The 26176-nt window shown below is 38.2% G+C and overlaps 1 protein-coding gene across 2 annotated transcripts; it reads left to right on the top strand.

Annotated features, from left to right (window-relative positions):
* The first annotated feature begins 267 nt into the window (after positions 1-267).
* Positions 268-25440, top strand: HSPH1 (heat shock protein family H (Hsp110) member 1). 2 transcript variants are annotated; one of them, XM_028105692.2, is made up of 18 exons: positions 268-688; positions 3185-3242; positions 5138-5278; positions 5959-6081; positions 7987-8086; positions 9290-9423; positions 9835-10079; positions 11044-11272; positions 13114-13220; positions 13476-13609; positions 15565-15773; positions 17399-17530; positions 20034-20171; positions 20920-21045; positions 22463-22570; positions 22671-22790; positions 23203-23364; positions 24535-25440. In XM_028105692.2, exons 1-18 carry the CDS (start codon positions 582-584, stop codon positions 24739-24741), a joined length of 2580 nt encoding a protein of 859 aa, XP_027961493.1. In that variant the 5' UTR covers positions 268-581; the 3' UTR covers positions 24742-25440. The 2 variants fall into 2 exon arrangements, with proteins under 2 accessions (XP_027961493.1, XP_027961501.1); XM_028105700.2 differs by lacking the exon at positions 17399-17530 and having other exon boundaries at positions 497-688.
* Positions 25441-26176: the final 736 nt, after the last annotated feature.

The raw sequence follows: 26176 nt of genomic DNA, 5'->3' as shown, positions 1-26176 counted from the left end.
GAGCCTGTAGGTGGGTCAGCCTCGCTGGCTTGAGCCAATAGCGCCGGAGCGGCTTTTCTGCCACTATGGCAACCGCGGCCGTCCCCAGAGGGACCAGCCACCCATTGGGTAGAATCTTTCGAGAAGGCTCGAGAAGAAGGAAGCGGAAGTGGCACGTGGAGGGGCCGGTGGAGGCGCCGGTGAGTAAATGCCGCAGATTCTGGAAAGTTCTGATCAGTGCGATACATAAGGCTGAGGAATTGGGACCTCCCCTTCTGGGTCGGTAGTTCAGCGCCGCGCCGGTGAGCTCTGGGTGCAGATCGAGGCAGTCAGCCCGAGCTTGCGGAGCTACCTGCGGAGACCGATCGCCTCTTTACCCCGTGCTTAGTCGTCTGGGAGCTGCCACTGTCCCCAGGAAGCCGGAGGCGCCAGCCAGGCCGACTGTCCGTGTGTCCGTCCGAGTGACAGGGGAGCGGTCGGACTCCGCGGGAGCGGCGCGCGGCCGGGCAAGAAGCGGCTGCGGAAGGAGCGGGCGGGGGGCCGGAGGACGCAGACCCAGACCCAGACCCAGAGCCCAGGCGGAGGCGGACCGCGAGCCGGCCATGTCGGTGGTGGGGCTGGATGTGGGCTCGCAGAGCTGCTACATTGCGGTGGCCCGGGCCGGGGGCATCGAGACCATCGCCAACGAGTTCAGCGACCGCTGCACCCCGTAAGTGGGAGCCTGCGGGGGCGCTAGGAGAGATTGTGGAGTGAGGAAAGAAAGCCGGCGGGGGCTGGGGAATGTGGGGACCTGGGGCTTGCGCGCTGGCTGCGGAGCGCCGGGCCGATCGGAAGGCGATGTGGGGAGCGCCGTAGGGTCTGGGTACCGGCGGCCGGGTAGGGCAGGACGCTTGCCCAAGAGTAGGGGTGGGGGCTTGCCGCCAGGATTGGGGGTGAGGGGGTCTTGGCGATTCACGGGGCCAAGAGAAGTCCTAGAGTGGAGTGGCCCAGGGTCGTCGCTTCGGAGCGGGCTTCTTACTGGGGGCCGGGCTGCGCATAAGCCCGCGACTTCGTTCCTTTTCTTGGCAGGCCTCAGTTCGCTCTTTCCGCGGCCGCCCCCGTTTCCCCACGCGGCTTCTCCTCGCTGCCTGTGCCGCCCCCAGCTTGTCCCCCTCCCGCGGAGCATATCTTTGCGCACCGCAGTTGCGGGCTGCTGAGCTTTTTCTTCCGCATTGTGAATCTCGAAATGAACTGGAAGCTTCCAGAGCCTGTATGCTGCTGCTTGTCCAGTGAGCGGGCGGTCTGTTGTTAGCGACCGCAGAATCCCTCCTTTCATAGATACCTCTTCGTGCGCACTTTGGTTACTAATGCTGTCCGCCTTAGTGCCTGGGATCATTTGTGAAGATGTAAACGTTCTTTTGCTCATTTTATGAGAGCCATTCAAGGGGAATCCTAAATCGTGTTCAATTAATTTTGCACAATTTAAAGGAGCTAAAATGAGAATTGCACAGTTTTGTGCTAGAACTCGGAGATGAATGTTGTCACTGAATTAAATATTCTACAGCGGCACGGGGTGGGCAAAGGTAACATTTTATTAAAGCAACTTTTTCGAGGGGCTTATTTTCTGAAGATAATACATGCAAACATGCCTGCATGCACATTAATGAAAACAATTTCTTCTCGGGAAAATTAATGTAGGTATTTATTTTTTAAATGCCTTAAACCCAAGATAAAAAGCGTTGAATGAGACATTAAGGCCCAAAGGTAGAATGACTGTGTATGTCACAATTTGAGTACGGATGGCCATTTACTAAAGTGAATGGAAAATCAGAAAATAAGCAAATACTTGACAACGAGTAGCCTTGGGAATACTTATTCCATGATTTTACATATTTGCAAATTTAGTCTGTTCTTTAGCTGTGTAAAGGGCTCTGTAATTGGAGTATAGTAAGAAAGACACTATGTCAGGCTTTCGTGCTTAGGTACGGTTTACATCTTTGTTCTGTTTGATCCAATAAAAGGAAGAAAAGCTGTTCAAATGAGAGTAGGAAAAAATGGGTATGTGGCTGTATTGACCACTGTGAAATAAAGACAACAGATATGTCTCTAAAAAGGGTAAACAGTTGGTAGTTTTGGAATTCCCTTTAGTCTTTTGATCTAATAGATGTTTAACTCATTTGCGATGGCCAGTATTAATTTCAGTGTGGAAAATGAGTTAAGTCATTCTGCAAGTGAATAGTTACTCTGAGCCTAGAATGATACAGTGTTTTTGGAAGGTTCTAGCCTTTGCTTGAACACTCCTCTAGCTTTTAGGATGCTATTTAGCACCTGCCAGATAATTTAGATTTAGGGTGTTTTCCTTACTAGCAAATTTAAAGTTGATTTAGCCTGATGTTTAATGCCCTCAACATATTCCCATTTTGTTCATCTCACTATTACTCCTACCTGCTCTCTGATTGAAAACCTAATTTGCTTACCTCCTCCTGACAAGATTTTGAGTTTCTCTCTGCTCTGTGCTGCCATTCCATTTCTATTGCTGAGAAGGCTATCTCACAGAAGTCATTTTTCATCTCTTCTGACTTAATGTAACTGATTACTCACTGCTTTCTCTCAACTCTGTTCTGCTGGGGTTCTTGCTCTGTGTCATTTTTAGTTGGCTTCATTAAGTAGAGTCTTCCATATAAGACCCTCTCGTGCTTTTAAACTCCAAAAACCTAACTTAGGCCCACTTGTTTGGGTTTATATAAACCCTTTGATCCTAAAGAGGCCGATGGTGTATCAGAACAGCAATGGGTATGACAGTGATACTCAGATTTGTACAGAGTTGCTAACTGAGAAGTGGAATTACACCATATATTTTGTTAATTATGTATATAAGGCCAAGTTAATGATACCTTTTATTCAAAGTATTTTCAGAGTTCATGTGCACTTCCTAATGATTGGGGATCTGGAGAATTATACTGGTACTTGAGGTATTGGAAAATGCCCCCTGACCCATGAGCAGACTTTTTTGGGTAAGATGGCCACCTAGATTGGATTCTCAGAGTAGAGATTAAGCAGACTTCCACTGAGTATCTGACCAAAGCTTTAGAGTCCAAAGTTGTGCTATAGTTATGGTGTCCTCCACCGCCCCATGGGTAAGCAATTTATATTTTCTTGTCAGTTAAAGATGTCCACACCTATGCCTTTTAACAGTTTTGAGACATGTGGTTTGTATATCTTCTAGATCAGTCATATCATTTGGATCAAAAAACAGAACAATTGGAGTTGCAGCCAAAAATCAGGTATGTTCTTTAAGAGAATTCTGGTCATTTTTAAGGGGGAGAATTTCAAGGTAAAATATCAAGGGCATACAAGAGTATGAAATATCTAAGCCTATATATTTTTGAATTTTAGAAGTGTAATGCGAGTATTTTTTATGAGCCCTTAGATGGCTATTTTTCCTTCTTTTCCGTTCTTCTTTTCCCAAGATCTACCTTAGTGTTCTAATCTGCCAACCTTAATATTTAGTAATTTGCTACCTTCTAATTTATCTAATTTTTAAAAATTATAAATAAGACACTTGAAGTTCTTTCATGTGTAATTTCTTATACACGTTTAAGAGTTAAATATTCCTTCTAGAAATTCTGTATTTAAAAGCATTTTCAGGTTATTTAATAATTAGGATAAGACTGGGAGGACTTTCTGTATAGACCTGTGCTGTCTTATTAGGGTAGCCGTTAATACACTTGAAATGTACAAATGTGAAGTAAGTATGAAATACACATGAGATTTTGAAGTCTTAAAAGGAAATAAAGTATCTCCTTAGTATTTTATATTGAGTACATGTTGAAATGACAGTATTTTGGATCTATTAGGCTTCAAAATAAGTTACTGAAATTAATTTCGCCTGTTAATGTGACTAGAAAATTTATGTATGCCCCTCCCACGTGGGCCTCACGTTGTAACTGGTGAGCCCTTAGGTTTGGGGAGGAAAAACTAAAGTAAAAGAACATGAAATATGAAATCTCTTCTGAGAGGCTTTTAAAGAGAGACTGAAAAAGTTCTTTCAAATACAGAAAACAGTATTGCTGAAACAGAAACAAAATTCTAAACCCTGGAAGGCTATAATAAGGCTAGTTGGAAGAGATACAAGATAAAAGAAGAAAAAAAAAACAGAAAAATAGCTGTGTACACTCAAAATAACATACTCAAAAGGAAAGAAACACATTAGTGAAGTAACTATCTTCCGGAATCTGGCCATTTAGAATACTGATAATTCCAGACCTAAAATTCTGTTGAATTTTTGGATATTATATGAGGAGAGTCAGTAGAGGCTCAGATCTAGCCTATAGGTTACTAGATCTACCTCAAGTCAGTTTCAGAATCAGAGGGAATTTTAGTATATAAACATACTTCAATTCTGTGTTGTTTGAAAAACTAGTAGTGCCAACTTGTAGTCCTCCCTTTAAAAGAAGTGGACCAGAGAAAACAGTAAATAGTAAACTGTTTTGGGATTTTCATTATTTCAGAAGTCTCAGTTTTTAGTCTTTGAATTATTTTTGTATTTTAAATAAAGTTCCCATTGCTGACTTCTGTGAGTGAAACATACTGTGGAGTGTGGGACTTTTCAATCCAGAGCCTACTCATCAAAAATATGCAGTTGAAAGCATTAGGTCACTTAGAAACTTCTTGAATTATCCTCGCCTCTTTTGCTTTTTGGTATAGATAATTAACATTCCATTATTGTCCCAATCCATGTATTTTGTGGCACAAAATGTTTATTCTGACCACTTAGCAATTTATTAAACTGTAACCACTTTTTTTTTAAATGTAATTTGCCCTGTAGTGCTTCTAGATCTCCTTATTCATTTATTCATTGGGTATAAAACTTACAAGTTTAGTGGGGGGTAAAAGGAATGAAATAAAGGGATGCAGTTCTTGGTTTGTTCAGGGCTTTAGTGGTAGTTTGACCATCTTTGATTTTATCTTGCAGATTTTGAAATCTTTTTAAAAGTCTGTGATGACAGTATTGCCTTCTGTTCCCTCTCACTGCCTACCTTCTGGTATTTCCCAGGGTTGCAGAGAAAGTTATTTATGTTCTTAATGGTTTGAGTTGTACAATTGACTTTCTATAAAATTGTAATAGCCTGATAGATGTTCCAATTAGGAAAAAAAATTTTTCTAATTTCTTTTGCAGCAAATCACTCATGCAAACAATACAGTGTCTAACTTCAAAAGGTTTCATGGCCGAGCATTCAGTGACCCCTTCATTCAAAAGGAGAAGGAAAACTTAAGTTATGATTTGGTTCCAATGAAAAATGGTGGAGTTGGAATAAAGGTAATATAACTGAGCACCCTTAGAGTCCTTAGTAGGAAATGGAATTCACCTACAGAAAAAAAAAAAAAACCGTTAATTCTTAAAAAACATTTAAAGTCCTTAATTAGATGAGATTTTTTTTTTTTGGTCAAGTTCTTATAAACTGTAAGTATGTTTTAATGTCTAAAAATTATTCAAATGATATATACTGCTATAACTTGTCTCAACTTTTTTATAATTATTGAAATTTAGGTTTCCTTTAGGGGTGGTTAAAAAAACCTCAGTTGTGTTGTTTTTATCAAACAAAAGCCATGACAACCCAGTTGCAGTTGTTTGGAGAGCAATAGTGTAATACAACCAGAAATCTGTTTTTAAACTAGCAGAAACGTTCCTGTCTTAGGATCTACACCAAATAATATTTGTCAGTGATTCATCTCCTCAGAGTGGAAATTTACTACTTTCTATAATGTTTTGACTAGTACTCTGGGTAGAGGAAAAATCTGCCTTAGCTTTTTTCCTTCTCTTCATCTCTAAAGAAAAGTTCTTTCTTTTTTTTTTTCCTACTCTTTCCTTTCTTCTTTTCTAACAACTGTAACAATAAAGGTTTTCTGGAAGAGAATACGTAATAATATTTGGAAGTTAGTGTTAGCATGTAGCTTTAAGTACTACAATGTTTAAAACATTTTCTTTTCTCAATATAGGTAATGTACATGGATGAAGAACATCTTTTTAGCGTGGAGCAGATAACAGCCATGCTGTTGACTAAGTTAAAGGAAACTGCTGAAAACAACCTCAAGAAACCAGTAACAGATTGTGTTATTTCAGTAAGTAGAATTCAGCAAGGCAGTGTGTTTTATTTTAATTTGCCTTTTTTGCTACTCTTAAGTATTAAATGTGTGAAAGCTGTTCTATTACTAGAGATCAAAATCCTACTGGACTACATTAGCATAGTGTTTGGGAGCATTTCAGAGTATGTTTGAGTGGTATTTTTAGCCACAAGTTGCAGAGGTTCTTGACTGGAGGTGCAAATCAGAATCTCCTGTGGGGCTCCTTGGAAAAAGAGACTGATTGGTTGAATGGGGGGATGTTCTAATACACTCAGTTAACCATATCCTGTTAGTTTGTATACTTAATGAGAAGGTTTCAGAATTCTGTCAGTTGAGAACCAGTTCATTAGAAGTTTACAATGTCACCTCCCAGTAGTGACAAAACCTAAGATGTTTTAAGATTTTATTTATTTACTTGAGAGACAGAGATAGAGCACAAGTGGGGAGAGAGGCAGAGGGAGAGGGAGAAGCAGACTCTCCGCTGAGCAGGGAGCCCGATGCAGGATTCGATCCCAGGACCCTGGGATCATGACCTGAGCCAAAGGCAGATGCTTAACTGACTAAGCCACCCAGGTGCCCCAAAACTTAAGATTTTTATGGACAGTTGGTAGGTTATCAAGGAGTATTTGAAATGGACAAAAGTCATCTTTTATTTGGACACCAAAAAGGCAGCTGGACATTCTCTCCCAAATGTCTAGGGTCTCTTTTTGATATCTGTGGTAATGCCCTGGACCAAGACAGTCTATGATGGACTTACCTGCATCATTCATGGTCTTTGCATTATAACCATGGGCAGCATGGCCTGCTCAGACCATTCAGAAGCTTTTATGGCAGTGTGTCCTAGGATATGAAAGAATAGAGGCAGAGGCTTAAAATTTCTCCTATTGCCCTTACAAGACAGAAGGTGTTCTGAAAGAGTATCTGGCTGTCTCTTGGAAAAAAATCTTAATATCTGGTAAAATTAAAGAATTAGGTTATAAGTCAGTGGTTCTTCCTTTTTTTTTTTTTTTAATAAGCAATATAGAAAACTGAGTGAAAGCAGTGTTCCTGATTTGAAAGGTGAGCAGAGACCCACTTTGGCTCTTGCCTCTCTTTCTGAAGCAGCTACAAATACTTTGGGGAAAAAATGAAAGCCGCTGTACTAAGTTTTCTCTTCAGTACTTTCTAGTTAAGTGATTCTATGGCTGTATTGTTAGATGCTCCTCCTGAAGAGTGTCCTAGTTAAAGTGATGTCCTAGAAAGCGATAAAAAGAATTAACCTAGCTGGAAGCATAAGTCAGCACCATAAGAGACTTCATCCCATCCCTTGAGCTTGTTTTTGCTTTTCTTTCTTTTAAGAATATCAACAGGCATTGCCTAAAAATGTTTTTGTAATCTTAACAGGTCTACAGAATTAGAAGGTCCCCCATCATCTATTAACGCTTAAATGCAATGAATAGCAAAACTATAGGGCAGTGGCATATGCTAGAATTAGCTCTGTATTATCTTTCAGTTCCTGAAGTATTTATCTGTAGTGCAATTATAATTGAACATTAAGTGTTGACTTAACGTGATCTCCTGCTGTCAGAAATCTAAGACTGGCTTAGAAATAGTATTCATACGCATAAAGCTTTCTGTTAGATAGAAGTAATTGTCATTGTATCTTAGTGAATACTCCTGATTTTTATTTTGGATTAAAATTTGGTTACAGTAAAGATTACAATTTTGGGGCAATTTTTTTTAAAATAGTTATTCTGAAAGTTAAGGAACTTGCTAGACATTAAGTCTAAAGTTCTATTTATGTTTATGACTTCACTAGGCGCCTATTTAGTTGAACTGTTGTTAATTCATTACAAGTGGTTGTGAGGAATTTGTATGTGTATATTCTAGACAAGTTAAAATTCTTTCCTTTCTTGTTGGTAGGTCCCCTCTTTCTTCACAGATGCTGAGAGGCGATCTGTATTAGATGCTGCACAAATAGTTGGCTTAAACTGCCTGCGACTTATGAATGACATGACAGCTGGTAAGGAAAAAAAAAACTGTCTTCATGTAGAAGTGAATATACTATCAAAACTAGAGTTAAGACACATCAGGTATCATAACCGAACACTTTTTCATGTACTTGTAGAAACATAGCCTAGTATAAAAAGTAAGGGTTAGATTTGAAATTAAAGAATTCTAACTTTTCAGATGCTTATGTCTAATGAGAAATTGGCACTTTGTCAGGTTTATGATTCTGTTTTCATTAAGAAATTCTTTTATGTATATATTTTAATCTTTTGAGTTATGTGTGTTGGTTTTGGTTTTTTATTTCCTTATGTAGTTTTAATAGTTAAGTTTTCTCAAAACCTTAAGATTTGGGGTTTCACAACTGCCCTGACTATTAAGCATTGATTAAAAGTTTTTCCCTTCTACATTTCCTGAATACATGCAGTTAGTCATTGATCATTCATCTTCTATCAAATATTGACTTAAACTGTATCATTTGCTAGGCCTTGTGTAGATACAGATATAGTGGTAAACAAAACAATCACTGTTCCTTCCTCCTAGAGCCTTTACTAGTTTTTTATGATTACAGGTGAACAAAAGGTCAGTTACAATTTAGTGTATTCAGACAAAGCAAGTAAGACTTTTTTCCAGTGTATATCTAATATACACGTGTTTTATATCTGATGCATATATGTCTTCCAAATCTAATACGTGTTTTAAAACTCCTAAAGTATTGATAAAGATGTGTTCTTAGGGTATATGTATTTAGAAATACAGTGGTTCCAAAGTTCAGAAAAGGGTAACAGTCTCTTTAAGGTAGATCAGTTATTTGCCTTGGACCTAAGAAGAAATTGGTAGGAACTGCAGTTGCTGTAGTTGTATATTAAATTCTTAATTTTTTTGGATAAGCAGTCTCCTGGCAGGTTGTGGTTCAAATGTAAGTATTGTGTGATGAGCCTGCTACTGTTTGTGGTTACATTTCATCGTATTCGCACCTTGTACATTTTCTCTGTCACATCTCTTCATACATTGAAAAGTGATAGAGCATTGTTCTAAAATCAGAAAGGGAAAAAGTTATTGATGCCATGAAAATTAGTTAGAAGTCAGGTATAAAAGGAATGTGTTCACCTTTAAGTGTTTGATATAGTCCAGTTTCCTGCATGTATAATTATTTTGGTAATGATGAAATTCCTAAGAAAATGTGAACCAAAGAATTAAAACAATTATTTTTTTGTAGTGGCTTTGAATTACGGAATTTATAAGCAGGATCTTCCAGGCCTGGATGAGAAACCTCGAATTGTGGTTTTTGTTGATATGGGACACTCAGCCTTTCAAGTCTCTGCCTGTGCCTTTAACAAGGGAAAATTGAAGGTAAAGTCATAAATTGGAACTCAATGACCAAAACCTATTAATAGTGTTGTATTTGTCATTACTTTAAGCAACTTTGCTTCTTGGCAATGAAGAGTTTTGGGTAACGATATTAATAAGGAATTATTCCCAAGGTTGCTCTCCATAATGATGATGTAATTATCTTAGCATACTCCTAAGTATTCTTGCTTAAGAAAGAGCAGCTTTTTAAGATTATCTTCTGTGTAATCATTAAAAGTAAATCAGAAATTTAGCATTTCGTGTGGCTTTGGTAGTAACATTTCTTTTAACTGGGATTTCATGTAGTAATTTAAGTAGAAGTCTTGATGTCTTTAGTTGTTTGAGTAGCAGTATTTAAGGTTTTAGTTAAAAATATGATGAAAATAACCAGATTATTTGTTTTAACTCAATTAGATACTGGGAACAGCCTTTGATCCTTTCTTAGGAGGAAAAAACTTTGATGAAAAGTTAGTGGAATATTTTTGTGCAGAATTTAAAACTAAGTACAAGTTGGATGCAAAATCCAAAATACGAGCACTTCTTCGTCTGTATCAAGAGTGTGAAAAGTTGAAAAAGCTAATGAGCTCTAACAGCACAGACCTACCACTGAATATCGAGTGCTTTATGAATGACAAAGATGTTTCGGGAAAGATGAACAGGTGCGTCTTGAATTCTGCTAGATTAAATAGAAGAAATTTCTTGCTGATGAAACTATAACCCAGATGTCAGTTTAGCTGTGGTGTTGAGAGTCTTGGCCCACATTTCAAGATTATATGCTACACACTAGGACTGTTCACACCATTAGAAACTAGGATCACTTCTGCAAAGAGGTTGTCTTTTATTTATTTGAGAGTGGGGGTAGGGGCAGAGTGGGAGAGAGAATCTTCAGCAGGCTCCATGCCCTGCAGGGAGCCTGATGTGGGGCTCAATCCCACAATCCTGAGATCATGACCTGAGCCGAAATCAAGAGTTGGATGCTTAACCAACTGAGCCACCCAGGCGGCCCATGCGAAGAGGTTTTTTAAAAAGATCTTTGCTAAGTGCCCTCATGATGGAGTTTTTTTGGTATTTATCATCTCTTAGTCTTTCTAGGCCAGTAATTGAATAATGGTTTCACAAAAAAACTTTTAGGAAGAAAAGAGCCGTCTTTTTTTTTTTTTTTAATTAAAAGATTTTATTTATTTGACAGAGAGAGACACAGAGAGGGAACACAAGCAGGGGGAGTAGGAGAGGGAGAAGCAGGCCTCCTGCAGAGCAGGGAACCTGATGCAGGGCTCGATCCCAGGACTCTGGGATCATGACCTGAGCCAAAGGCAGATGCTTAACGACTGAGCCCCCCAGGTGCCCCTAAAACAGCAATCTTAATTTAAAAGTGATTTTTCCCCCCAGTAATGCCAGTAGAACTAACTTTCTTCCCCATTTCTTTTCTGCACCTGTTTTGTATATTTATATATTTTTTAAAAGTTACAGATTACAGTACAGTTAAACTTGGCCCATGTGGAATCGAGGTTGTCGAAGGAAAAAGAAATTCATTGGATTAATATTATTTAAAAAAAAACAGGCAGGATATTGGCTTTAAGATAATGTTTCTAGAGATTTATAGTGTTCCTCTTACTTGGCAAGGGCACAATTTGAAGAACTCTGTGCTGACCTCCTGCAAAAGATAGAAGTTCCCCTACACTCTCTGATGGAACAAACTCAGCTCAGAGTTGAAGATGTGAGTGCTGTGGAAATAGTTGGAGGCACTACGCGAATTCCAGCCGTGAAAGAAAAAATTGCCAGATTCTTTGGAAAGGATGTTAGCACAACCCTCAATGCAGATGAAGCAGTAGCTAGAGGATGTGCACTACAGGTACTGTTTTCTCAGCCCTTCTTTCTCTTGGTGCTCGTTCCTTAAACCATTTCTGCCGTATTTCATTGTGGTGGGGTTATATAGTAAGCAAAGCCCTGTGTCTAATTAGCTATCACAAGGGAGTTCACTTCCAAACACATCCAGAAGGCTCTGGGGAAACAAGGATCTTCAGATCTGGAGCATCCAGGAAATTTTTGATGAAAGGAAATTTGCAGCTGATGTTTTTAAACCGCAGATCAGGAGCAGGCATGATTCTGAGGGGACACAGGAAACACAACAGTGAAGCACGAATTAGTAATTCCAAAGCACTTAGAGGGGAATTAGAACGGCAGTGTGGTGTAATGAGGAAATGATTTGAGGGAAAATTTGCAGGGCTGACAGTATTAACAAGTGGTTTTAGAAAATAGCTCTTCTTCCTCCTCCAAATGGATTGTAACTTGCTCATCAAGTAAGAAGGCCACTCAGAGGCTTAAGTTTGGCAACGCGAAAGCACCAAAACTAGAAGTTATTGATAAGAGAATTAATCTTTATACTTAGGATAATATTATAGTCACCAAGTAGTTTTAACTAAAGTTTCAAGGTATCTGTGCTTAAATTTTAATCTAGTTAGCACAATTATTTTTAATACAAAACAGCAAGAGTTTCTGTACACAAAGATTTTTAGAAGGACTATATATACTTTTTTTTTAAGATTTTATTTATTTATTTGACAGAGAGAGAGCACAAGCAGACGGGGAGTGGCAGGCAGAGGGAGAGGGAGAAGCAGTCTCCCCATAGAGCAGGGGGAGCCTGATGTGGGACTCGATCCCAGGACTCCGGGATCATGACCTGAGCCGAAGGCAGTCGCTTAATCAACTGAGCCACCCAGGTGCCCTGGACTATACTTAATACTCTAAAAAGGAAGAATATGTGCTCATTATGGCTGATAATCCATTGTATCCATATGATGCATCATGGGGTTTTTAGTTTTGCTTTTTCCTTGATAATGGAGTGTACCTCCCTAACTAAGTCTCTAATTCCCCAAAACATTGGAAGTTGATCATTTTGTTAGAGAGGTAGAGCTTATTTTGGCCTCTCTCTTTTTTTTTTTTATTTTTAAAGATTTTTATTTATTTGAGAGAGAGAATGAGAGAGAGAGAGCATGAGAGGGTCAGAGGGAGAGGCAGACTCCCCACTGAGCAGGGAGCCCGATGCGGGACTCGATCCAGGGACTCCAGGATCACGACCTGAGCCGAAGGCAGTCGCTTAACCAACTGAGCCACCCAGGCGCCCTTGGCCTCTCTTTTGAAGGATCCTGTGCTAATCAGAGATTGACCTTTAGTTTAGTCGTGTATTTAGTCAGTTTTATGTGACTAGTCTAAATCTACTTGTCGGTTGGGTGTTTTCCACCTCAAATTTGAATTTACCACTGCTTCCTTCATAAAATTACCTGAAAATAGGAACATTTTGGGTTTTATCCTTTTTCAGTTTCTTAGACATTTGAAAGGTGATGTGGACAGAGCTGTGTGTGGATATATACACAGATTCAAAAGTGATACAGCTTGTAATTGAAATTGCTATCAGGGCATTTCTGGCAGGGCTGGTATTTTTTTTCCTAAGCTCCTATGAAACTTGTTACTAGTCAACAATTGTTGTCCTAAGATTCATTGTATTATCGGTCTATATTTAGCGATTGGCATAGTATTTAGATGTTAAATCCTTTGTACTTAAGAAGACGTATACTATAAGCAATTTTGATTTTGAATTTAAACTTACCATCCAATTTGAATTGAGTTTTATATTAAAAGGTGAGTGCAGTTATTCATGATCTTATGATAATCCTTTCTTTTTTTCTTTTAAAGTGTGCAATTCTTTCCCCGGCATTTAAAGTTAGAGAATTTTCCATCACAGATGCAGTCCCTTTTCCAATATCTCTGGTGTGGAACCATGATTCAGAAGATACTGAAGGGTATGTAGTAGAAGATAACTTTATTCAGATAACTATTTTAATATAAAGATGAAAAAATTAACAAATGACTTTTACATTTGAGGGTCTGATTAATTGGGATCTTTGAACAATCAAACCTTTCGAAATACTTCTCTCATTTTGGTGTTAATAAATGGTGAGATAGAATTGGTAGAGATTTCAGAGCATTTATTGCATTTTGTGTAGCATAGTAAGCTTAAGTGCTTGGAATACTGAATGCCTTTTCCTTTCCTCTAGGGTCCACGAAGTATTTAGTCGAAACCATGCTGCTCCTTTCTCCAAAGTTCTCACTTTCTTGAGAAGGGGACCTTTTGAGCTAGAAGCTTTCTATTCTGATCCTCAAGGAGTTCCATATCCAGAAGCAAAAATAGGTAAGCAATTAATTTTGTGGGTTTACGCTTTTAAAGACTTAGTGTACCAAAGTAAAAATTTTTCTTCTCAGTGACGTTGAGTAGAACATAATTCCATGTAAAGACACTGTCAGTTTACAATAATGGTGATGAAGAAATCTCTTCCTTTTATTGATGAATAAATTGGCCTGTAGAGATGGAATGACTTGCTTAGTGTTGCTGTTATGTCCACGTTATTTGTGTTTAGGAACATGTCAGTCTTTTTTCTCTTCTGATACAGTCTCTACTTAAAGGATTACCACCTGTTTTTAATATTAACCTTTCTTCTAGATGGAATGTTACTTCTAATTTAAAACCTGGCTTAGAAACCATTGCAGTAGCTTCTCAAATATACCTTTCTATTGTAATCTCTCTCTTTTTTTTTTTTACTTTTTATTTTATTATGTTAATCACCGTACATTGTAATCTCTTTTAAAAGTACATCTTTTTTGGTACGTTTTTCCTTGAGAGGTTTGGCACTATCCATCTGTTTTTACTCTTACTAACTGGAAATTTATGGGAGAGCTACAGATCCCTTCCTGAGTGGCCTTGTGTCTTTCCCAGGCTGAGGGTAAAGTTTGCCAATATTACAAGATCTGTTCAGGACTCACTGTTGCCCCACACCTTTTCATAACGAAGTTGTTTGAAGAAGTCTAACCTGACCATTTGTGTTTTCTTTCTTACCACTTAAGACTAAAAATGTTTGGCACAGAAGAGGTTTTTTTGTTGTAGTTTTGTTTTGTTTTAAACAGTTTTTACGAATTTATTGCTAGGAAATTAGCTTGAGAAATTGTTGAATAGAGAGTGAAATTTTAATAGGTTGGATTCTATGCGTTAATTCCCCATTGTGCAAAGGATAAAATCCAAGCTTTTTAGTATGACATCAAATCCATATGTTATCACCAAAACTGAAAAGCTCGCACATACTTAAAGAACGATCTTACATCTCTCTCCGTCCTCTAACTCATCTCGGATACCCCACAGTAAATGCTGTTTCTTTAAATGGGTCTTACAGTAATCATTTCCTGAGCTCCAGTGATTTGATAATTATTGAACGTCTACTCCAACATCTTTCATTGACCTGGTAATTAAATCTGTAACTTTCTGTGTTTGTGTAAACAGCACCTTAAATATAAAAATGTCAAATCCCATATAGTGCTTTACACATACTAGATTCAAAATACTTAATTTTGGTTTAGTGGCCTCTGGAATAAGAAGGCTGTTAGTGGAGATGATATAGCTAACACATAGCACTTGGTACTGCAGTTTTACATGCTCATTGTAAACACCAACTCAGTCCACAGAAGCATAGATAGCTGAAATAACTTGCAGTAGGTTACACGGCCAGGATTCAAGCCCAGAGACTGGGTCAGAGTCCATACTCTTAACTCCTACTCAGTAATGCTCTGGGACTGCTGTATTTTGCATAATAATTTCAGGCTTTGGTAAAAGGTTTTATCAAAACCTCTCCTATTTAAGACCTAGGAAAATGTTTTGATTATTCAGTCAGAAAAACAGTATTCCCTAAAGACCCTGTAGGACTAAAATGCATCTGGTTCTTGGTATCATTTGAGAACTCTGCCTTATACTTGCTAACAGATTTTCATGTCTAGTTTGTGCTTACCCATCTGGAGAAATAGGGTAGGAGGAGGCAGGGACTTGTCGTCTTATCTTACAGTATCTGTGCTAAATAAAAACAATCACAAGAGTGCTTTGCCTTTGAAGGTTTTACAGCATATTAAGACTAATTCCAAGTATTGAAGTAATACCGTACAACTAAGTTTATTTTATGTCAATAGTATATGTCTTAATTCAGTTAGTAGAGAAAATGGGAAGATTTGGGAACAGCAATACTGTGAAGCTATATTTCTTGGTCTTTGTCTTCTTTACAGACATTTAGATTCACTTCAAAAATTGTCAATTTCTTTTTGTTCTAGGCCGTTTCATAGTTCAGAATGTTTCTGCCCAGAAAGATGGAGAAAAATCTAGAGTGAAAGTCAAAGTGCGAGTCAATACGCATGGCATTTTCACCATCTCTACAGCATCTATGGTGGAGAAAATCCCCGCTGAGGAGAATGAAGGGTCTTCTGTTGAAGCAGACATGGAGTGTCCAAATCAGAGACCAGCAGAAAACTCGGACACTGATGTAAGTGTGTGAATAACAAGCCTTTGAGTTGGAATATATAGTTAACTCTATCGGAAAAGAGTAGGGTAGGGAAGGGTTCAAATACGGTTTTCTTAATTTTATTTAGAATTTTGGGGAATGATGATAGCAGTTGCTAGATGATGATAACATATGGCCCAGAATTTGGTGAATTATGCTTAAATTCTATACAGTTAATTTGAACTGGCACGTTACAAAATAGTAAGAGTGTAATAACTTATTACAAAATAATAAATTGTTTTTTTTTAAAGGCATTGACCACATATTGAGAAGGCAGTTTTGACTGATGATTAAGAAAAAAAGAAAAAGACTTAAAAATATTAATTTGGAACATATACCAACTATTAAAGCTGATTCTTAAATTACTGCAAAATTGGCTTTGGTATTTCAGGACTTAACTTGCTTTTATTTACATGATTTGTTATATTATGGGAGGGAAGGAAAAGAAGTATCTGCATGGAGTATAGAAAGAAAGTTGTTACTGTGTTCATGTTCTTCCAATTAGCATGAGTGCAGAAGAATTTTAAGAAACTTTAAAATAGATTAGCTGTTACAGTTTACTTCTGGATAATCAGAAATAGCTTAAATGAAGAGGCGAGTGAACAGTGTTTTAGTCAAGATGTGAGAAAGTGTGGTATCCTGTGGTCAGACAACTGTTATCACTATTATTCCTAGAACATTTAAGGAATATTAATATCTGAGCCTTAGCTTTGTTATCATTTTTAAAAATTTCAAAATAATGTGTTAAATGACCAGTGCTGTATACTTTTCCACTTGGCTACGGACACCATTATTCTAATGCCTGTTTTATCAGTCTCTTAGTACCTTTTGGATCTGTTACATCATGAGTGCCTTGTTTCTGAATACTTCTGTGTCTGCCTTAGAATCTTGAAGCTCTGAAAGAAAAATTTGAGAGACTTCAGGGTGGACAGAAAGCAGTTAAATTAGAATGTTTCAGGCTTCTCCCAAAGATGGAAAAAGACTAGCGCAAGCACTGAATTATCGGGGATGGAGAGGTCTACTAACATGTAGCATATATTCTTTATCCTGCTGTCTTCTGAGGTGGAAATAGCTGGATCACAAAAAGGAGGTGGGGACAGGAGTCTTGGGTATCTGTAAGCTGAAATGATGAATCCCTGAACGGCTGACTGAGAGTTGGCTTTTTTATGCAATTGTTCAGGTCATTGAAATGGTGATATGTTGAGATGCTGATGGCTACTGGTGAATTTAAGTTTTGGAATCTTGTTTCTGGGAGAGAGGCCTGGACTAAACCTATTTCTTGTGCTTTTGAGAGTTAATAGCTGTACAAGGCTAGATCAAAATTTCTTAAAGGAGAGTTCTTGATTGTCATCACATCAATCAAAATGCCTACTGCTTGGTTATTTAACAATATTAACGGCTTTCATTGAAAGAATTTCTTACAGGTTTAAGATTTGTAAGGAGTTTTCAAATATTTTGTGTTTATTTTGCTTTTGTCCATTATCTTTTCTCCCCCACCTATTAAGATTTCAAAAATGGAGTGTACTGTCTTTGGTGCCCTGTAACCTTTTAAATTTATATAAGTACACCTGCTTTCTACATCCTTTGTGCCTGGGCTTTCATTTCAGAAAAATATCCAGCAAGACAACAGTGAAGCTGGAACACAGCCCCAGGTACAAACTGATGGTCAACAAACCTCACAGTCTCCCCCTTCACCTGAACTTACCTCAGAAGAAAACAAAATCCCAGATGCTGACAAAGTGAGTGACTCTTCTAGTTCATTCCTTTAGACAATGTTGCAACATGTGATCATTAATGATATCATTAAATCTGCAGTTTCAAGAGCAAGCACCAAGTTATCTTATTCTGTATAGGGTTTTTCTTTTAGTTTTTTGTGTTTTTCAATTAAAATTAGAGGTACTCAAGCTCAACTAAGAGAATTGAATATCCTGCTTTAGACATAAAAGCTTCTCTTGATTAACTGCTACTCCAAGCAACAAGAGGCAAATGCATGGCATTTCTTGTCTTCTGTAGTGCTGGAGGTGTCTGCTAATGTGAGGGGCAGAAATAGATACATCCCAGTGCTGTGTGATGAGTTTTCACTTGAATTAGTCTGATGATAAATACATGGGCTATAGGAGTTTAGTAAAACTTTCTCTCCTCTCAAATCACCTATCAAAATTAAATTAATTATGATGGTCTGCTAATAATCAGATTGTACTTCAAAGTCATTTTTCTTTGCCATGCTTCCACAATATGTATTGGAAGCTTAATTAAATATTTGTGCTTTGTCCCTTGAAAAATGACAGCTTCTAATCAAACCTTTAAAATTCATGGTCAGATAGATATTGGGAAGTTTACATTGTTACTGTAGATCATTCTGTGCTTTTCAGAACTTCACTCTTTGTACACATTGCATGTAAGTTATTAACCTTTCATTAGTGGTTTGGTTTTTTCTTAGCTTTAGATGAATTGCAGAATTGTTCTTTGGCCAAAATACATTTTCCACTTGGTGGTAAAAGTTTCCAGTCCTATGGGGATCCTAATATGAGCTTTAGTTCCTGACTCTGAAAGCTGCCTTTTTCTCCTCTTAAAAGAGTTCTGTGATGATCATGGTGGAGCAGCATGGCTTTCTTAGCGACAACAGCTCCTTAATGTCCCGCCCCTCCCCTCACTTAGTGTTGAGTATTAACAGGCTCGTGCTGTTAGTCTCAGTGCCTGTCTGGAACATGACATTGAGCACCATCTCATGTTCTTCGTTGTAGGTGGGACTGCTAGCGTCAAGCCCTTTGGAACATTCTCACACACCCCTTTGGAGGGTTCTTCATCCATCCCTTGTCGAGTGCCATTTTGTGATATATCGATTTAGTCAGTAGTTGGTTTGATGTTGTACCGTCAGAGTCTTATTCTGACTTTAACTGTCACACGTGTACTGTCATCGATCTGTTTCCCAAATATCTGTTGTATTCCTGTGTTTTGCGAGGTGTGGGTGTCCTCTAATTCATTTTCCTTGTGGTCTGTGCCCCAGGAGCATGCACAGTATAATGGGGGGTTCTCGTGTGTGCTAGAGTGAAGAAGACATGGGGACTGCAGGCTGATTGACTAGATCCTTGCTGGTGAGACAGCTGGCTACACTTCTGAGACATCTGACTTTTCGGAATCCTGAACTAGAAGTCTGGGAAGCATGAGTTCTAGTCCCATCTCTGTCTTTGTCATTTTAGGCAAGCCACTGAACCTTTTTCAAGTCCCAGTTTTTCTGTGAAGTGCCTGGAATTCTAACAACCTTTTAACTTCCCAGAATTACCCAGTGGCGGTGCTCATTGTACCGATGGGCTAGTCCTTCCTATCTGACCATCCCAGCCGGTCAGGGTATATGTTTTATTCCCTTGGTTATTTTCTCATCTGTTCTACAGCTGAGTTTCCTAAATTGTGTTCTTTGTCGTCTCAGCTAATAGGAACCTGTAGAAATGGAAATACATAGAAAAGTCTTGGAAAATTAAAGGCCATAGGAGATACTTACTTCTTTAGCCCTGTATTTACGTATTTTGAAAAACCTGCAGTAAGCTGTTAGCATTTGCTGTGTCATTTCATTTTCTATTTTAAGGTTCTTTTGTCTCTTTTTACCTTATGTTTGCTTTGAAAAGGGGTATGACTCAAAGGCAGATAGTAGGAGTAAGGATATTTATCTGCATATATACATACATGTACGTATGTGTGTATATACATAATCCCCAAATTTAGTAGGAAACTTTAAAAGGCACTCATCAGTATAGTGCTAATTGTAACTGAAGCAGGTATAATAGTGGGCTAGAGGGACTCAAGTATAGAGGAGGAATAGAAAGAGATCCTAATGTGTTTAGCATTGGTCACAGTGTATTTTAGTTACTGTTAGGTTCTAGACTGTTATTTAAAGATGTGGTAATTTAATAATAGTTTTGACTTTTTTTGGAGTCCTAGACATTGCTTACAGGGCTTAAAAATTAAAAGACCTATGAAGAAGAGTTTTAGCAGGAAGGATTGAATTTAAGTTTAATATGCAAAGAGAAAAATATTCTGGTGAATTCTTGAGAGAAAATATGACATGTTCAAGTTGTAATTGCAGCCCGGTTTAAAATGAGTGGGTGGGGAAAATTAGATGATCTTCACTCCTCCAATTTAGGATTTTAGGGATTTTGTTTTTAGTAAGTATGGTAGGGAGATTTTGTTGTTGTTTTCAAGAATTGTTTAGGAATTTTTCCATTTCTTTTTTTACCCCTTCCTAAGGCAAATGAAAAGAAAGTTGACCAGCCTCCAGAAGCCAAAAAGCCCAAAATAAAGGTGGTGAATGTTGAGCTGCCTATTGAAGCCAACTTGGTCTGGCAATTAGGGAAAGACCTTCTTAACATGTATATTGAAACAGAGGTAAGTACTTCAGGTAATTATTTTCCATCCTGGAATGTATTTAGTTGGTTGGCCCTGTTACCCATACCTCTGATAGAGAAATAGCTGTACATCCTTCCCATACCCCACATTTTATACAGTTTTAGGACTAGGATGAATCTTCAGTTTAATTTTTTTTAACAAGTTTTGTTTACATTTTTGTATCCTTATGAAAGAGATCTATACCCTAGATCATTCTGCTTGGTATATAATTGATTGCCCAAGGTCTTGGAAGAAATTAGATGCCACTATGTCCTAGCACAGGGCACAATACAGTTGGTGTCTCAGGCAACACTAAATATTCCTGTTAAAATATATAGTGCTTCTTTGTAGTCTAGAATATGTGAAAAAATTTGAGATTCGGTTTTATTGTTTTGTTTTATTGAGATGGCAACATTGTGTTTTGAAATTTAATAATAAATTATATCTCATTAATATTTCATAAGTAAGTGGATAAATAAGTTTACCTAAAGCCCTCGATTTCAAATACGGTTGCAGCATCCTATGACGATTATATATTGGCCAATATTAATCCCAATATGAGATAAATGTAGTAAATGAAGAGCTTTGTAAGATTTGTTATAAGCTTTATGACGTATAAATTAGAACTGTTAACACTAATTTTTTTTTTTTTGTATAATTGTTGATTTTAACACTAGAGTCTAGTTGACATTTAGTTACAAGTAATAGAAGACCAAGACTGAAATTAATCTTTTCTGTTATCTGACAGGGTAAGATGATCATGCAGGATAAATTGGAAAAGGAAAGAAACGATGCTAAAAATGCAGTGGAGGAATATGTGTATGAATTCAGGGACAAGCTGTGTGGCCCATATGAAAAATTCATATGTGAGCAGGTATGTGTAGAGCTCTGTTTTTATTCAGATAATCTCATAAAGTGTTTCATATCAAATTTGACATTTAAGTCTCTACTAGATTATGTAACGAGCTTTTTGAAAACAGAAAACTTGAGGGGTGCCTGGGTGGCTCAGTCATTAAGTGTCTGCCTTCAGCTCAGGTCGTGATCCCAGGGTCCTGGGATCGAGCCCTCCATCGGGCTCCCTGCTCAGTGGGAAGCCTGCTTCTCCCTCTCCCACTTCCCCTGCTTGTGTTCCCTCTCTCACTGTCTCTGTCAAATAAATAAATAAAATCTTAAAAAAAAGGAAGAAAACTTGAAATAGGAATTATATAAACAGAGTCCTGGAAAGAGGCTCATTAGTAACGTGCAGTTTTATTCTAACTTGTCCCAATGACTTTTTAGTTTTTACCATCCAGAAGAAAGAACCTATCAAACATTTATTTAGAGTCTATGACACTAAATGTATGGGGGCTAGAAAGATAAATAAGAGAAATCCTTGGTTTTAAAGACCTCGGACTTTTTGTTTTTTTTTTTGTTTTGTTATGACTCTGGTTCCCTTGGTTGCTCATGGTCATTGTTTTATCCCCTAAGACTTGTTCATCCAGTCATTCCAGAGTTTATCGGGTACGTTATTCCCCTTAGCCCTTTTCTAAGCTCCCAAAGTCAGTGTGGCTCTGAGTAAATCCCAGAAGCACAACTGTGAAAATGGGGCTTAGAAAACAATTGGCTAGATACAAATCTGGGATGGTTTCGGGATTAATTCTGAAGTTAAAAGAATTTAAACTTAGGGGTCTATTTTAGTTCTAAGATCCCTGGACTACCTTGTAACAAGCATTAGTTTTTGGCTCTGCCCTGACATGTCCTGGATTTCTTATGGGTGGGATTCTGAAGGAGAGATAACCTAAGGAGGGTAGACCTCCTAAGGCTAGAGTAGAAATACATTATGGGAACTGGTTCAGAATGGCTTATTTCAGGTTCAGTGATTGAATTGTCAACTTGTCTATTTCCCTTTGATAGTTGTGGGAGTGAATAGAAAGTTACTTCATGAAGACCTAATTGCTTTGGAGAGTGGAAAGATAATTGCTCTTCCATAACCCCATTTCAGTGTATAGATTGTTCAAAACTGGACTTCTGAGATACATTATTGTTACGGCAGTAAGTGGTTTACCAAAACTTCTCACGTGTCCACATGTAAAAGAGAAGCCCAAAGAATTACTGTTCATCTCTCATGTAAAATCTACTAGTGTTCATTATTCCTTGATACTTTACAGTAAAGAGAATCCAGCTAATCAGAGTGCCTTCCTAGAAATAAGATTGGTGACTTAGTGTTTAACACTTCTGAGGATGACTCTGTTTTGTTGTGAAAACTTTTAAAGTAAAATTGCCCCTGATCGTTTCTCTTGTTTCATATACAGGATCACCAGAATTTTTTGAGACTGCTCACGGAGACCGAAAACTGGCTCTATGAAGAAGGAGAGGACCAAGCTAAACAAGCATATGTTGACAAGTTGGAAGAATTAATGGTAGGTCCTTCTCTCCCCCTAGAAAGTGGTACATGTGTTTTAGACTACAAACTTTCGAAATGCAGTTAGACAAATGTTAATTTATTATGTCTTGTTTTAGAAAATTGGCACTCCAGTTAAAGTTCGGTTTCAAGAAGCTGAGGAACGACCAAAAATGTTTGAAGAACTGGGACAGGGACTGCAGCACTATGCCAAGATAGCTGCAGACTTCAGAAATAACGTAAGTCTGTTTGTATGTTGCGAGGAAGTTACCCTAGATTTTAATAAGCTGATCCTAAGTTGAGGAACCTTCAGTGTGAACACATCTTAAATGAGAAATTTGTTTTTGGTATTTGAGACCACAGATAGATTTGAATTTCATGGAAAATTCAGGCAGGTTAGAGGTTACTGTTAAATACTTTTTTTTTTTTTTTAAGACTTTATTTGAGAGTGAGCATGAGTGGGGGTAGGGCAGGGGGGGAGGGAGAAGCAGGTTCCCCGCTGAGCAGGGAGCCTGAAGTGGGGCTCGATCCCAGGACCCTGAGATCATGACCTGAGCCAAAGGCAGTTGCTTCACCGACTGAGCCACCCAGGCGCCCCACTGTTAAACACTTACTTAAGTCTATGGAATGACCGTGCCTTTTTCCATTCAGGATGAGAAATATAATCATATTGATGAGTCTGAGATGAAAAAGGTTGAGAAATCTGTTAATGAAGTGATGGAGTGGATGAATAATATCATGAATGCTCAGGCTAAGAAGAGTCTTGATCAAGATCCAGTTGTATGTGCTCAGGAAATTAAAGCAAAAATAAAGGTAAGTATTACTGTCTGATGTTTGCTGCTGTGTTTTCTTAGGGACTCAAGTTGCAATCCTGTGAACCTTAAACATAGCTTTCTTTGATCAATCTTCTCCCTCATCCTGATTGAGGCCAGATTTCTTAGTTCATTACTGATACTACAAAACACAGAAGACCTTATATGTTTCTCTTAAATTTCCATTTCTTCATTATTTATTCAGTTCAGCGAATACATTTGTTGAGTCCCTACCACGTGGCAGCCATTGTTCTCAGGTTAAACTCTGAGTGTACAAAGTCACTGTCCCTGTGGTAGTCACCTGCTGGTTTGAGGAAGTCTTGACAGCAAAGAGGAGAGGAAGTGTATCAGATGGGGTCAGGTGCTGTGGGCAGAAATAAAGTAGTCATCAAAAGGATTAGGGGATTCTGGGCACTGGAGAAGGGCCCAGATTGGTATTTTATCAAGGAAGGCCTTGCTGAGTGCTGTGAGGCTTTGAAGAAAGTTGAGACGAAAACCAAAGAATGTTTTCCCGCTGGAAGAATGTTGAAACACAATGAAGGTTAAAGAATCGTGAGCCTTTTTTTTTTTTTAAGATTTTATTTATTTTGGAGAGAGAGCATGTGGGGGGGAGGGGCAGAAGAAGAGGGGGAGAGAGCATCCCAAGCAGACTCCAAGGTGCGGAGTCCAGTGTGGGGTCAGTCCCAGGACCCTGAGATCGTGACCTGAGCCAAAGAAGGCAAGAACTGGAAGCTCAACCAACCGAGTCACCCAGGTGCCCAAGAATTGTGAGCCTTTGAAGTCAGGGGGCTATAATCTTGAATCCCAGTTCTTTGCTCACTAGTTTTCCTGATCTTGAGGTTAAGTTAACCAACCTCTCTGAACCATCTTTCCTCTTTCCTAGGTGGGGATCATAATTTCTACCTTTTTAATATTGTTGTGAGGATTAAATGAGGTAGTAAGATGTGAGGACTTTTTTAAGTTCCTGACTCATCATAGAAGAATATTCACTGCTCTTTTTTGATTGGGCTTCAAGTCATCGTTTTGGGCAAGTGTAATGAGGAAATTGAATTCCTCGAGATATGTGTAATTGGAGTTGATAGAAAAATAAACAGTTCAGGTGGTGTGTTAGGTAAGTAATTGAAAATGACTGGGTGGTTTGGAGTTGACCAGTTTTGTTTCCCTTGCTTAGGAGTTGAATAACACTTGTGAACCTGTCGTAACACAACCTAAGCCAAAAATTGAATCACCCAAGCTGGAAAGAACTCCAAATGGCCCAAATATTGATAAAAAAGAAGAAGATTTAGAAGGCAAAGAAAATTTTGGTGCTGAGCCTCCACATCAGAATGGAGAATGTTACCCGAATGAGAAGAGTTCCATTAATATGGACTTGGACTAGATAACATTGCATTGGCGTAGGCCTTCAATGAATAAAATATTTTTGCCATAGTATGTGATTCTACATAACATACTGAGACTATTTATATTTTCTTTTTTAAGGATGTTTAGAAATTTTGTGTATTATATGGAAAGAGAAAAAAGCTTAAGTCTGTAGTCTTTATGATCCTAAAAGGGAAAATTGCCTTGGTAACTTTCAGATTCCTGTGGAATTGTGAATTCATACTAAGCTTCTGTGCAGTATTACCATTTGCATCACTGAGGATGAAACTGACTTTTGTCTTTTGGAGAAAAGAAAACAAACTGTACTGCTTGTTCAAGAGGGCTGTGATTAAAATCTTGAAGCATTTGCTCCTGCCAAGGTAGTTTTCTTGCATTTTGCTCTCCATTTCAGCATGTGTGTGGGTGTGGATGTTTATAAACAAGACTAAGTCTGATTTCATAAGGGCTTTCTAATATTAATTCTGTCCAATAGAATATGACTTTTTGCTTTGATATTAAAAATCAACGAGTAAAGCAAAAGCTAGTGAAATGTGTTAGCAGCATGCAGAACAAAAACTTTCAACTATATCTCCTGTTATACAGTACATTGTCATGTGAAGGTGTAAATTGGAAGAAATGTTGATTCTGTTTGTAACTGATATTGTGAAGCCTTTTATGAGCTTTAAAATAAAGTTCATCTTATGGTGTCATTTCTAAACGGTTTTGTCATTAACTCAAAAATGGGATTGGGAGGGGGAAGGTGTATAAATGGTAGCAGAAATGAAGTTACTTTGTATGAAAATCCAATTTTCATTTTTTGCTACTCCTTATGTATGATTTCTCCTGATAGAAAAGTGGCATATTTTTATTACATTGAACTTGTTTTTAATATAACGTTGAATATAACTCAAACACTGGGGAAAAAACATTAACTTGTTGCATATCCTTCAAGCCTTGTCCTCCTAATGATGAGGGTGTGTTGGGACAGGTATGCGTGTTATACTGTTGTGTAGGCTGTTTTTTTTAAAACTATATAACCAAGGAAAGATGTAAATTTAGTCAGGTGTTGTAACTGCACTGCTCTCCTGAGTTCCAGTATGAAGACATAACAAAAAAATATTTTAACCAGTCCCAGTGTCGGTGGAGAGAGGTTTCTCTGGGTTTTGCTATCTAATGCTGCAATGAATCCTATCTATCTGCTTATTTTCTAAGGACAAGAAGTGTTGGGGTATGTGTAGGATAACAAGTAACCACACTACCCTCCAAGGGGCCACAGTTTTACGTTCCTTTAATGAGGACCAGCTTTCCCTCACCAAGGGGCGGAATTCGTGTTTTATCTGTTGCCAGTCTATTATAATACCTACTATTTAGCTACTATGTACCAGGTATTTCAGAGTTTAGTCCTCAAAACATCCTGGGCATCCCAGTCACTCGAATTTTAAAGCCCACACCCC

This window comes from Eumetopias jubatus, unplaced genomic scaffold (genome assembly GCF_037043125.1).
Source record: "Eumetopias jubatus isolate StellerSeaLion01/CBP00866 unplaced genomic scaffold, mEumJub1_p1.0 scaffold_3, whole genome shotgun sequence".
Lineage (NCBI taxonomy): Eukaryota > Metazoa > Chordata > Mammalia > Carnivora > Otariidae > Eumetopias > Eumetopias jubatus.
Note: the sequence above shows the minus strand (reverse complement) of the source record. Positions and strands in the feature narration are given on the sequence as shown.

Coding starts and splice junctions, on each gene's coding strand:
- HSPH1 (XM_028105692.2), top strand. CDS start 582: ATGTCGGTGGTGGGGCTGGATGTGGGCTCGCAGAGCTGCTACATTGCG. Junction 5,279..5,958: donor ATGGTGGAGTTGGAATAAAG/GTAATATAACTG, acceptor TTCTCAATATAG/GTAATGTACATGGATGAAGA. Junction 8,087..9,289: donor TATGAATGACATGACAGCTG/GTAAGGAAAAAA, acceptor ATTTTTTTGTAG/TGGCTTTGAATTACGGAATT.